Source organism: Perkinsus marinus (assembly GCF_000006405.1).
Source record: "Perkinsus marinus ATCC 50983 genomic scaffold scf_1104296962378, whole genome shotgun sequence".
In the NCBI taxonomy this organism is placed as follows: Eukaryota; Perkinsozoa; order Perkinsida; family Perkinsidae; genus Perkinsus; species Perkinsus marinus.
Window position 1 is genome coordinate 324,938 of NW_003205427.1, and position 12,032 is coordinate 336,969.

General features: G+C 47.6%; 4 protein-coding genes across 5 annotated transcripts; 2 read left to right on the plus strand and 2 right to left on the minus strand.

Annotated features, from left to right (window-relative positions):
• The first annotated feature begins 1,272 nt into the window (after positions 1–1,272).
• Positions 1,273–2,279, plus strand: Pmar_PMAR023030 (hypothetical protein). The gene is made up of 3 exons (XM_002771869.1): positions 1,273–1,460; positions 1,509–1,763; positions 1,809–2,279. The coding sequence occupies exons 1-3, from the start codon at positions 1,296–1,298 to the stop codon at positions 1,965–1,967; spliced, it is 579 nt and encodes a 192-aa protein (XP_002771915.1). The 5' UTR covers positions 1,273–1,295; the 3' UTR covers positions 1,968–2,279.
• Positions 2,280–4,117: 1,838 nt separating this feature from the next.
• Pmar_PMAR023031 (conserved hypothetical protein) lies at positions 4,118–6,243 on the minus strand. 2 transcript variants are annotated; one of them, XM_002771871.1, is made up of 7 exons: positions 6,030–6,243; positions 5,614–5,946; positions 5,426–5,567; positions 5,241–5,377; positions 4,876–5,188; positions 4,754–4,827; positions 4,118–4,707 (listed from the first exon to the last, which is right to left on the minus strand). In XM_002771871.1, the coding sequence occupies exons 1-5, from the start codon at positions 6,205–6,207 to the stop codon at positions 5,118–5,120; spliced, it is 861 nt and encodes a 286-aa protein (XP_002771916.1). In that variant the 5' UTR covers positions 6,208–6,243; the 3' UTR covers positions 4,118–4,707; positions 4,754–4,827; positions 4,876–5,117. The 2 variants fall into 2 exon arrangements, with proteins under 2 accessions (XP_002771916.1, XP_002771917.1); XM_002771870.1 differs by having other exon boundaries at positions 4,872–5,188.
• A 454-nt stretch (positions 6,244–6,697) lies between these two features.
• On the minus strand, positions 6,698–10,218 carry Pmar_PMAR023032 (RNA helicase, putative; the record flags this gene model as incomplete). Its single annotated transcript, XM_002771872.1, has 15 exons — positions 6,698–7,470; positions 7,803–7,873; positions 7,945–8,032; positions 8,123–8,232; positions 8,285–8,426; positions 8,470–8,530; positions 8,576–8,719; positions 8,771–8,925; positions 8,975–9,106; positions 9,155–9,312; positions 9,463–9,592; positions 9,650–9,732; positions 9,780–9,930; positions 9,981–10,100; positions 10,144–10,218. The coding sequence occupies 14 exons, from the start codon at positions 10,216–10,218 to the stop codon at positions 7,857–7,859; spliced, it is 1,566 nt and encodes a 521-aa protein (XP_002771918.1). The 3' UTR covers positions 6,698–7,470; positions 7,803–7,856.
• A 377-nt stretch (positions 10,219–10,595) lies between these two features.
• On the plus strand, positions 10,596–10,967 carry Pmar_PMAR023033 (hypothetical protein; the record flags this gene model as incomplete). Its single annotated transcript, XM_002771873.1, has 2 exons — positions 10,596–10,673; positions 10,842–10,967. 2 exons carry the CDS (start codon positions 10,596–10,598, stop codon positions 10,965–10,967), a joined length of 204 nt encoding a protein of 67 aa, XP_002771919.1.
• Positions 10,968–12,032: the final 1,065 nt, after the last annotated feature.

Sequence of the window (12,032 nt, forward strand, 5' to 3'; positions counted from 1 at the left end):
TAGCATCATCAATTAGTGCGACTCGCACTAATTGATGATGCTACTGTCACGGGACTTAATCCTTCCTCATGGTCAGGCGTGCGCTAATTGATTCGTTGAAGCATGAAACTGTTAGATTCTCATCCCATGTGAACTCAACCGTTGGACCTGAGATGAGGTGTATATCTCCGTAATCTGACGAAACATCAATACGAATCGAGCCGTTCTGAACTCCCGTCAAGGGACGAAGGACTCAGGAGACGAGGTCAATGGCCGCAGCCTTAGACCAGAAGAACGTGATTGTTGTATCGTGTATTGCTCGTTATTAAGGACCGTTTTAATTGACTCATCGATATGTGTATCTTTCAGCATTATTCGCAGTCTTACTTTCCTCTTGGTCTTGGTCTTAACATACCTACAGTTAATTTCCCTGTGTATGGTTACGTCGATTACCGGTTTCCCGTAACTCTACCCATTTTCTTTCTCATCTAACGAGCTCTCCTGACGAACCACCGTTGCGATTGGTCTTCCACTCTCCGGGTAAACATCAATCTGAAATAGCTGGATATAGCGGGGCGGTGCCGAGCCCACCTAGAGTCGGACTAAGATATGGCACGTGTTCGAGTGTTCAGGGATTCGAATTCTGATATTCAGAGTCGATTCCTGAATCAAACCCGGCTGTAGATTGCGGGTTTACACTAGTTCTGCCGTATTCTACCATCGAGTTGTTCCGATAAGCAGCTGCTCGTGATGTTTCATGGGCGGTAGTGCCTGAATGTCTATGGGCTGTCTCATGAGCACCCAAAGTATTCTTCTGTCAGCACCTACGCTTGCTCACGCTCAAGTTGTTTTCGCTTTGTTGTCTCCTATGGCGCATTGCCAATGGTTGCAACTTCTAAACACTAATTGGGACCCCACCAACCGGTGATCCTCCGTACCGCTCCTCCTGTGATTAGCTTATCCGGTCACCGACCCCGACACAGGAAGCAGGCGCAAGAAGCTTAGCCGTCGTCGTTATAGGAGCCTGTCGTATCAGTATATAGTGAACTCACTGAAGAGATCCTTACCGCTTTACACTCTCTGGTTTGAAGAAAAGGAAACGACCGTCACCATAATCACACATGCGGCTGTTATTTTCGGTCATCATGATGATACTGTATTAATAGAGCCTTCGAAGCATTGCATTTGTCATTCTGTCGATCTTGAAAACCTCGCCTGCCGAATCCTCTGTATTTTCTGATCACCTTGTCGGGTTGTGCAGGGGTTGAGTTATCGAGATGTGATTTTTGGCTTAGTCTTATCATCCAAGTACTATAATGCGAAGCGAAGTTGAGCATACTACCAATAGTAGTAGTAGTAGCAGAACGGTAAATAGGAGCCTTCCGTCGAACGCAGCAGCTGCCCCTAAGGATAGGCCTGGTTACTCCGTCAAGACTGTCATTACGTGTGTTGATAACCGCCGCACTATATCTCGACAAGAGGTAGTAGTCGGTTGTGGTCACATTTGGCTTGCGAATCGTCCCTGTTAGGTATCAGAGGCCTGGAGAGCTCAGATGTTCGCTGTTCTTGACGGGCTGGAGCCTCGAGATCCGCTCCTGGTGCCTCTATGGACGGCTATATTTAACGCGATGACGGAGAACAGTCATGCTAGAACACAGGAAACACCAGAGCAGCAAGAACATTCTCATGAAGTAACTGCTGATATCGACTCGTCATGCTCTTCTCTATCGTTAACGTCCAAGGAGACGATTGAAGGCACACCAATACGAGAAGCCACAGCCTGGGTAAGATCTCGTAGTAAGGGGCTCGAGTCGTACCGGTTCCCTCAGAAATATCCTTCTGGTCATGGGATCGATAACAGTGCCGAAGGATCATGTTCGCCGTCAGAAGAGGCTCCTGCGTGTTGCAGTCGACGATCATCTGCGTCTACATCAGCCTCAGCGACCAAGTGTGTATCCTTCGATAACGATGTGACCTTTTTCGAGTAGTTTGTCTGGTGTGTGTCACCAGTGTAGTTGAAGTAGGGATTCCATAGTTTACTATCAAGGATGCTGTAAAATCGGCGTTCCTTGGTAGTAGTTCTTCACTTTTAGTCTCTTATGGTTGCGAAGCCGTGGTGGAAAGAGGAACTGTATACGTGCTCGTAGTCGTCGTACTGATCATTACCACTATGGAATTTGTTATTGTGTATTTTCCTGTCTCGACATCAGTGGTCTGTCTTCGACACTCGTATAATACGGGTGATCTCAGTAAGCGTAAGTGCAGTATCTATGGACACTCACTATTCTCAAGTTATATACGGTACCACCGAGGCGCTTCCTCTTCTCATGTTCATCGTCACTATGAGTGAATATTCCATATTATCATTCAGTGGCGTTCCACCTCTGCATGAGAGTGAACCTCTTGCTGTATTATTATAACGTACTATGTGATCTCTCTGCGCATCTGCTAGTCGCATTGCATCTTCGTACTGCCGTTTGCCGAGTTATGATGGACAATAATTGGCGATGATATACCCACTACTTCTGAAAATTCGTTTGGGACGTTGAATAGAGCTCTTGAGCGCACATGTCGTTCATATCCTCTTCTTCCTTCCCTTCGTATTGGCCATATTGTTCTGCACTCCACTTGCTCGTTATTTTCTCGATACTTCTCCTCCGTGTTGTTCGGGAAGCGCACTTGACGAGACCAAGTTGGTCTGGCGGGTTTTGTTCAGTTGAGCATTCGCACGTACAGTGTAGCATTAGTGATATGATCGTTTAGCGAACACGATCAACAACCTTCACAAGTTTGTCCAAAAGTCATGGATAGAGAACATTTCTCCTGTTAGAGCCGTTCTCTCTATCTGTGCAATTTTCTTTTCCAATTCTTTCGTACCGCGTTGCCTCGTCAATGGCCGAAGTTCGGAAGACCGGGGGGAGTACGAAAGCATAGCACAGCAAGTTGCACCAATGAGTTGCTCGAATACCAAAATATGGCCTCGGAAATCATAGCTATTATTTCAAGTAGGGAGCATGTTGGGCGTTGCGTAGTGGCTATCTCCAGGAGCTGATCTTCGGCGTGTGACGTGTGCATACAACTTCTTCCCGGAACAAACAGACCCTGGTCTTGGGGTATCTAATGTGACGCATTCGTGAAAAGTGACGGCTCGAGGCATCGTGGCACTTTTCTCCCGATCCAACCCTTAACCGCGCAAGATGGGCTAGGCTGCTGTCATTTCAAATGCCACGCGAGTTGAAATGCTTAGTACAGGTACGATCGTAGAATGCGTTGATGGACAAACAATTCCATGCTTCGTCCTCTCATGGGAATTCCGTGAGAGGATGAAGCATGGAATTGATGATGATCCCGTCACGAGATCCTCTATCATATCTCAAGACCTCGAATACTCTACCGTCACAACGGCGTACGGTTTGACCCAGCATGCTGGTGCGTCATGAGGCTTGCAGGTGACCAGATAGTACTCGTACACTCCGAGGCATAAACTCCCGATATTTCGCGTGGACCATGCGAGCACTCAGCGTAGTCATCAGGGAGATCATAACCACTCCTCTTTGCTCTTCCAAAATGCAATAGTGGCACTAGCGACAAGCTGTAACTGCAGAATCAAAGAAGCATCCTTCCTCCACATCCTCCCAGTGACAAGGCATTGACATTGATCATGATCCGTAGCAAAGCAGTTGTACATTCACAAACGACAGGCAGGTAGACGATAATACTGGCTTGATAGTAGAGCATGGTTCGATAACTCATGGCAAACGTTCGCCAAAGGAATTAAAGAAGAACCAGGTCAATTTCACCACCTTCGTATTACTACTAGTTACCCACATATTTGCAATACTGACGTGAAATGTACATGACGAGACTTCAGCCCACCAAATCCATAACATATGAGATTTGACTGCTCAAAATGATACACATCCCTAATAAATCCCCGAGGAGCTCACAAGAGAAGTTGCGACACACACTGGCGTCTTCTCATTAATTGATAATCCCCTTATGGCGAAATTCTGCTATTCATAGAGAAATGCCGACCACCTGCGCAAATGGCAGTATTGATGCACATATGTCATTCCCTGTCTAGTCTCCTGTAACAACCCAAGCATGAATATACTTAGCAATGTATCAGGAACAATGACGCTTACTGTATACGCCACACAGACAATAGTGATCATATGTGTTAATGAACTACAGGGCATGGAACGGGCTCACCACAGAAGGGCTGGAAGATACGTCACCCACGACAAAAATTCTTCCGCGAACCAATGATAATCACCACGCCAAGAGGATACAGACCCATGAACCGAGTAATAGCACTAGGGTGCTAACTCAGACATGGTACGATAGTAGTAGAGAAAAGACGTTGGAGGAGGTTTACTATGGAGGGAGGAACTTAAGGAACACATAGAATAGTGACAATAGGGATCGCCTCGATTGCTAGTAATGTAAACGAGAAGTATAATGGTGAAAATTGAGCAATCATTGGCTATCCTTGAGAGGCTAAGAGAACGTAAAACAAAGCGTAGTATATTCGATCAATTATCATCAAATAACAGCACATTACAGACACGACCAGGAGAGTTACTGAATGGGAATGCTGAAACCTCGGATATCATCACTCTCCATCTGCTGTAGACTAAGAGGAGCGCTTAGCACACAACGTATAATAATGTACGCTTGGCGCATAAGCGCAGGTTCGAAGTAGTCGAGAGGAAGCGACAGAGGATCCTGAAAGACAGCAGATGGATCCCTAATCAGTCAGACACGCGCTTACTCTTGAGCGAAGCCATTCATAACGTAGTGAGGAACTTTACAGGCGCAAGAATGACTATAACCCTTCGATCAAATCTGAGCCACATAAATCGTGGTACAACGCACCATATTCGACTCACTCACATGATACGTCTCTTCCATGCTTCTCATCGAAAACCTCGCCTAGGATGGGTAATGTGGGAAAATATCCAAGATAGCGATACAGCGGCCAGAGCACCTTCTTGCTGTCGCTGATGAATTTGCTGGTAATATACTGTAACAATTCAAACAAGCATGCGGTCATGAGTCCCATCGGCACGAGCACACACAGAAGTGCCGACAAGTGGGAGAGACTCATGCCGCCAAAATACAGTCCTTGATGCCAATCAAGGTAGCGTCATGGTGATGCTTCGCTCATACATTTGGTACTCCTCAGTAGATACGAAACATCGCCAATCTGAAGGAACCCAGAGATGCACCACTCAGACGCTACAACAGAACCTGCCTACCAATCATTTTCAGAAGCGTCAACTCCAGTGTGTTGAGCTCTGCTACTGACACTCCTCCCACCCTCGCATAGAAAGCGTTTGAATAGTAAATGTCATCATGGAACTTAGCTGCTATGGTTAAAGCGGTCAAAACGAGCCTACGAATAAAAGCATAGCCACGAGAGACGAAGCGACACATCACGCACCTGTGTACGTTCAGAGCGGACACCGCAAACGTATCGTCACGCTTGATAGCTCTGTCGATATAAATCAGACAGAGAACAAACACTTCATCGCTGCAACCGAAATGCTTCGCCAATCGTCTGATATAATCGCCAATTTCGATACCTGGCAAGCTCCAGCGTTAAACAACACAACCGCGGTCAAGACTCACCAGGGCGCTTAACGCAATGGAACCGAGTCAGCGGCTCCTTGCCAGAACCAATACCGACCAGATGCTGGATGACGATGCTAAAAGCTCTCGGGAGGACACCACGCCCAAGACGCTCCTTTAAAGCAGGAGTAGATCGTTGGGGGACCTCAGGAGCCACAGCTTGATGGCGTGCAGTAGTTGATGAAATCTTGTGTTCTTGACTACAGGCCTGCACCTTGTTGCAGGATACTGGAGAAACGTCGCTCACGGCATCCGAGTCGGAAGCGGTAGTCTGGACACTTGAAAGGCGTCGTGGAGTACCAGTGAGAGACGGAGGGCTTAAAGACGATGCATCTGAGGGACGAGCAAATCGACGAACATGAAACGTCAGCACGCATACCCACGAAATCCGAAACGCTTAGATACCCCACACTCACCAGTTGAAGATTCCTCGTCATAATCGTAACAATATTCATGCTTGAGCATCGTGCGTTCCCCGTTGCCCGACTTCTTTTCCTCATGAAACGTGTTGCAGCTCAGATTAGAGCTTCCAGCAGCGCAGATATTGTTTGCCGAGTAATTGGCAACGGTGGTGAAATCGGAGTAGGGAACCATGACGACCAATCAGAACAAAATACAACGCCCAAAGCTGCCGCAACAAACTTGGACACGCTTTCCTCATTCCTTCCGCGATCAACTCCTCTCTGCCATAGCCCAGCTCCCTCTGCCTTTACGCCCCAATTCCCAAGCGAGCCTCTCAAAGTGAAACAAACACAGTCTTTATTCGCTTTCGAGACGTATAACACAAAGCTTGTTGCGAACTAAGCTAAACTGAGCCGAACCGTGAGTACTGGAGGAATTCTACTACACTACAGTCGTACAAAAGCTTAGCAAACATACTGAGATTTACGATTCCTCTTCAAAGTTTCGCAAGCATTTCATGTTGTGAAGCGCTTCAAAACAACGACAAATAAGCCAACTCATCAGACCCATTGTTTCCTAAGCTCGAGCGTACACAACCCCGTGTATGTCACACCATCATTATGAACTGGGCACCTCGAGTAACGCGACAAGAGACCATAATCGCTACTGATTCACTGACTACCCTATAACTAGTAGCAAGGACAGATAACAACCAGATAAGGAGTTTACTTGACGTGCCAGGGGTATTTATGACATGACATAGGAGAACGCCAGGAACTTAGCCACAACACCAATTGTGTTCGCTGTCCCCGTCGCCCTCAGACGTTACCACACCACGAAATACATGCCTCAACCCAGTAAATGATCCGCTTCGTCCTACGACAGAGACACCCCACGCACTAACACCACCCTACATCTCAACTAGTAACGTACATTCTCAAGTTATACGCTCCAAGGCGATGAATCAAACCTCCTTGCACAGCACGCTTAGGGGACAGACACAAAGCTCAAGAGCGCAAGATACTCTTCACGCCCTACAGAAGCGTGGGGAAAATTCTGAGAAAATTTTCGAAGATTCTCATTGGTTTCCGAATCTTAGTACTATATGAACTCCTGTGATAAGTGAGACAACTCCTGAGCTCATCTAAGGAAAGCAAACATATATTCCTCCGACACTGCCCCCACAAATTGTGGGCCACAATACTGAACCCAACAATGTCGTCGCGTTCAAACGAGCACCATAGAGCAGCCCTCCTCCTCCACTCATGCGAGGAGACGGCGAGCGATGGTCCCTACACGCATGCGGCATGTAGCAACAACACTAACACTCCCGTCTCGACAACATTCGGTGCTCGTTCTTGCATATACAATATAGTGTTAACAATAAAACTCAAATCAATTATCATCTGTGCCGCCTCGTAAAAAAAGTAGTAATGGACGTTCTCATCAACAAACCTGACATGACATACAAAGTACTCCTACACTCCAGCAGCCCCCCAAAAACGACAATCCCATCTACGCCTACTGTCCTCCTCCTCCTCCGCCACCACCACTAACCGTCCATCTCGACCAGCTCGCCGTCCAGACCAACCTCTTCAGCTGCCTTAGCGGCCATTGCGGTCACTAGAGGACCAGCATAGAGGTGTGAGGTGGCAAGCCGATCGAACGGACGGCCATCTCAGGGTGGGGAGGAACAGAACCGACTGGAGGTCACAGAAATGATCACATTCATGTAAGTCAAATTACACCATGCCAGAAGAGTCATGACAAGGACCCCAAGAACTCACGTAGACTGCCGAACGCAGTGGCCACCTTCTCGAAAATTTTATTTTACCAACGTCCTAGTAGCGACGATAACCTGAGGAGTTGACATGACCGAAATTAACGGAGACTCCACAAAATTGGAGGTCCTCAACAAACTACTATCACCTCCTCCCCAACGACCGCCGCCGCCGCCGCCGCCTCCACCACCGAAGCCTCCAACCGTCATTGACAGGCGTTCCAGTTCGGGCGATACCTGCAAACACACGCTACAGAAAACTTGCGCACATCCCTAGTTAGATCACCCGGAAATGCTATAGAAAAACAAAAGTGTTCGACAACTTACCGTTTGATTCGCCTCGCGTAGGATTTGAACTAGGCCTCTGGCCATCTTAATCTTATCAGCAGTGAAGAACGTATAAGCATTCCCCTTACACCCCGCTCTTCCCGTACGGCCTGTCACCATTGTAAATGACAATTCCAACCACAACAGTCATTCTACACTCACCTATCCTATGCACATAGTCTTCGATCTGACCCGGGAAGTCATAGTTGACAACATGGCGGATGTCTTTTACGTCCAGGCCACGACTAGCTACATCTGTAGCAATCATAATGGGGCTCTTACCCGACTTAAACTCATGAAGTACCTACAACACCATATACAAGGCAATACCATCAACAGCAACGTACCCAATCCCTCTCCTCTTGCTTCTTGTCACCATGAATGCACAGGGCTGGCCAACCGTCCATCCTGAAAACCATACATAACATCAAAAATACTCCTATGCAAACTCACCTCAGCGTCCTCGTGAGGTCATCAGCTCCTCTTTTAGTATCAGTAAAAATGAGCAGCTTAGAGCCATCCATAACCCTCTCAAGGAGTTGCTTCAGTCTGTCCCTCTTCTCGTACTCTTGTACCACATCCACATACTGCGTAACACTAAGACAAATCGAAAGTCTTTCGCCTGGCCCTTCGAAGACAGCGAACTACTTGTGGCAAGCCTTCAGAGTGAGAGTACCAACATTGATATGGACAGGCTCCTCCCGACACAGGTCCCTCGCCAAGCCCTGGACCTCTTTGGGCCACGTCGCCGACCACAACAACGTTTGCCTATCTGGACGGATCTGCGATGTAATCTTGCGAATCTAAAAACGACAATATGACCCTCGCTACCGTAACTTTCCCAAAACCCACCTGAGGCTCGAATCCCATATCAAGCATACGATCGGCCTCATCCAACACCAAGTAGGTGACTCTACGTAAATTGGTCCTCTGCGACTCCAGAAAATCGATCAATCGGCCGGGCGTGGCAATACATATCTCCACCTGTCAACCGGAGATGCACAACAAAACTCAATGCCTGAGGCAACCTACCCCCTCGGAAAGATCCCTAGCCTGAGGGCCTCTGGGGACTCCTCCATAGCAACAAGTGTTCTTGATCTTAGACGACTTGCCAAACTTATTGCACTCCTCCTGAATCTGAACTGCCAACTCCCTCGTTGGAGCCATAACCAGGACGATCGGACCATCACCTGAGATAACATCAAAAAAATACGGCGTAAATTGGTAGTAGGAATTGTCTACACGTAAAAAGATGAATACTCAGAGAAGGCGAAATCAAGGGCATACACATTCACAGTAAACTTGTATAAAGATATTATATATCATCCTCAACAACTTACCACGTTGAAGGTAGGGCTGAGCATTGATATGAACAATAGCAGGGAGAAGGAAGGCCAAAGTCTTCCCACTCCCGGTCTCGGCAATGCCCACCATATCACGGCCCGACATAGCAACTGGCCAACCTTGTATCTATCCAACAACACCAACAACCATTGCTGCCTCATACACTGATGATCGTAGCAGTACTTGTATAGGGGTCGGAGCCACAAACCCAGCTTGTGCCAGTTCATGCAGAATGTAGTCAGGGAAACCCGCTTGCTCGAAGGTAACTAAGGACAGACATTAACCAGCAAGGCAGTCCACTAAGGCAACTCACCGATGGGACGAGGTACGTTACGACCGGCCACGATGGTGATGTCGTGCTTCCTTCTGATATTGTCAACTTCCTCAGGGGTAAGGCGACTAACGTCCGGATGCTCTATGTAAAAATTCTTCTCAAACTTGGTCAACTGGATGTGACTCCAATCCTAAAGACAATGAAATATCCGAAAGAGAAAACTAATTTATACAAAGCTACTTGAGAATGCAAACGAGCGCCAAGACCAGAATTCATAAAGGAGCTTCCACTGCCTCCTCCACCACCACCAAAGCCAAAGCCCCCAGCTCCAGCAGTGCTGTAACCACCAGTATCATAGCCCTGGTAGGAGATTAACTAGCGTAGGGTTTACCAAGGCACTTACCCTAGACCCGCCAAAGCTGCCCCCATAACGATCCCTCGAACGAGAACGGGAACGGTGACGATTGGCGTAAGACATTCTAGTAGGGGAAGTATTCGACTTCTCAAAGAGTTACTCAAAGTTGTTCACTGCCAGCGACCAGCGCATCTTGTCTATCTTGCACGCACTTGCATTTCCTCAACGTGACTCGTTAGTGGTACACAGTGTACCGTACACTGTTAAAGTACCTCATTTAGCGCCTCACAGTACGGGCTGTTCCTGGCAGTCCAAGCTACCCCAAATCTAGGGTTAGCCCAAAATACCAGCTAGGGTAGGATGAGGGGCCCCGGGCCCAGCTTGGGCAGCCCTAGCTGGCATATGCGGAACATCTGGCCGGCGCTCTACGCTCGGATAATCTTGGTGGGGTGGTAGAATCGCTGGTCATCATCCGAAAAGACCCTGGTTCGATTGAACATATGGTCATTTCTATGCATTTGCTGCCGTGCAGCTGCATACATGTTCAAGAGGACCATATGGGGATAGAAGGTTTCCAGGTGAGTGTTGGTTATTCACTCTATTTTATCTTTGATGGGGGGATCTAGTCTACAGTGTACACACGGAACTCATCGCACAGTAAACTATGACCAGCCTTATCGGAAGTCCAACTACTCATCAGTAGCGGGCCATATCGCTTTCGGTCAACACTCGGTTCTCTTTGATAGGACATCCCTCGAACACTGGGTAGGTCATGCTATCTTGGACGGTATGGTGCTGGTCTTGGGTTGAATATGGACCACCCTAGGACTGAGTCTGGTGTTGATATACGTACGGATGAGGAAGAGGACTGATGGCGTTCACGCAGGTAGTACTGGCGGTACGACACGGAATAGCATGGGTGTATGGCTCGATAGGCTTATCTACACTAGCGTCCGTCTTCAGTCTGCATTCCCTCACCCGTAGGTGCTCTTCTCATTCAGACTGTGATACAGCAAGTGGCCTCCTCTTCGACGCTCTAGTGGAGGGTGGAATTGTAGAATTCCTGTTTGGGAAGTGCTTGGAGAGTTTCGGCCAGTTTCTCTTTATTCGACGCGGGTGTTGGTAGTAAGGAAGATAGAATTACAGAAGCTCCCAACAGAAACGACCTGGTGGGTCGGTCCGAGACACTTGAACATGTACATGGACTTTGACGATTATATATTGAATATCACATCTTGTAGTTTTATGCAAGAGTCTTACCTACCATTATTACATGTATATATTCCATTGTTATACACTAAGCACATCTACTTGGTTAAACTAAAATGTTCCACTGCCCGAGAGGGTAAAACTCTAACGTAATGGGTGAAAAGTAAAATTTGTCGTTTTGACCTAGAGATGCTGCAGTCATTCCCCGTCCCTCTTCAGAAGAGATGCTCGTCTAGTGGGCGCTTGGAGGTCACTGTGATCACCGCGGTACGACTAGGAGGGGCGTATAGTCTGCTATAGAAGGATGCGGTGAGTAGATGAGGCTTTCACAATAGACATCTTGTGCATGGTCAGGAGCCAGGTAATAGTCCCGTGTCACCACTAGAGGTTTGATCATGGTTTACGTGATTATGGAGGCACTGGGCTGACCAGCGGGTACAGGCTCACTTGGTAATCAGTGATGATAAACCAATGGCAGTGGCATTTGCACAGGTGGCAATAGCAGCAGTTCAATTCGGTTGAAGGAGGAGGAGGTACTCTTCCCCATGTCGGGATCGGGCCCTGAAGATAATAGGGCATGGGAAATACTTATGTCTTATGTAGTAAACCTCAGAGTAAGACGGATGTTCGTGGGTACTTGTGATTCTCACTGTATGGCATGCTGCTGCTTGTTATCACACGCCCATCACGTAGTTAGTTGTCCGAGACATTTTTCTGAGTGTTCTGAG

Coding starts and splice junctions, on each gene's coding strand:
- Pmar_PMAR023030 (XM_002771869.1), top strand. CDS start 1,296: ATGCGAAGCGAAGTTGAGCATACTACCAATAGTAGTAGTAGTAGCAGA. Junction 1,461..1,508: donor GCACTATATCTCGACAAGAG/GTAGTAGTCGGT, acceptor CGTCCCTGTTAG/GTATCAGAGGCCTGGAGAGC. Junction 1,764..1,808: donor TACGAGAAGCCACAGCCTGG/GTAAGATCTCGT, acceptor CGGTTCCCTCAG/AAATATCCTTCTGGTCATGG.
- Pmar_PMAR023031 (XM_002771871.1), bottom strand. CDS start 6,207: ATGGTTCCCTACTCCGATTTCACCACCGTTGCCAATTACTCGGCAAAC. Junction 5,947..6,029: donor TGACGAGGAATCTTCAACTG/GTGAGTGTGGGG, acceptor CTCGTCCCTCAG/ATGCATCGTCTTTAAGCCCT. Junction 5,568..5,613: donor CCATTGCGTTAAGCGCCCTG/GTGAGTCTTGAC, acceptor GGAGCTTGCCAG/GTATCGAAATTGGCGATTAT.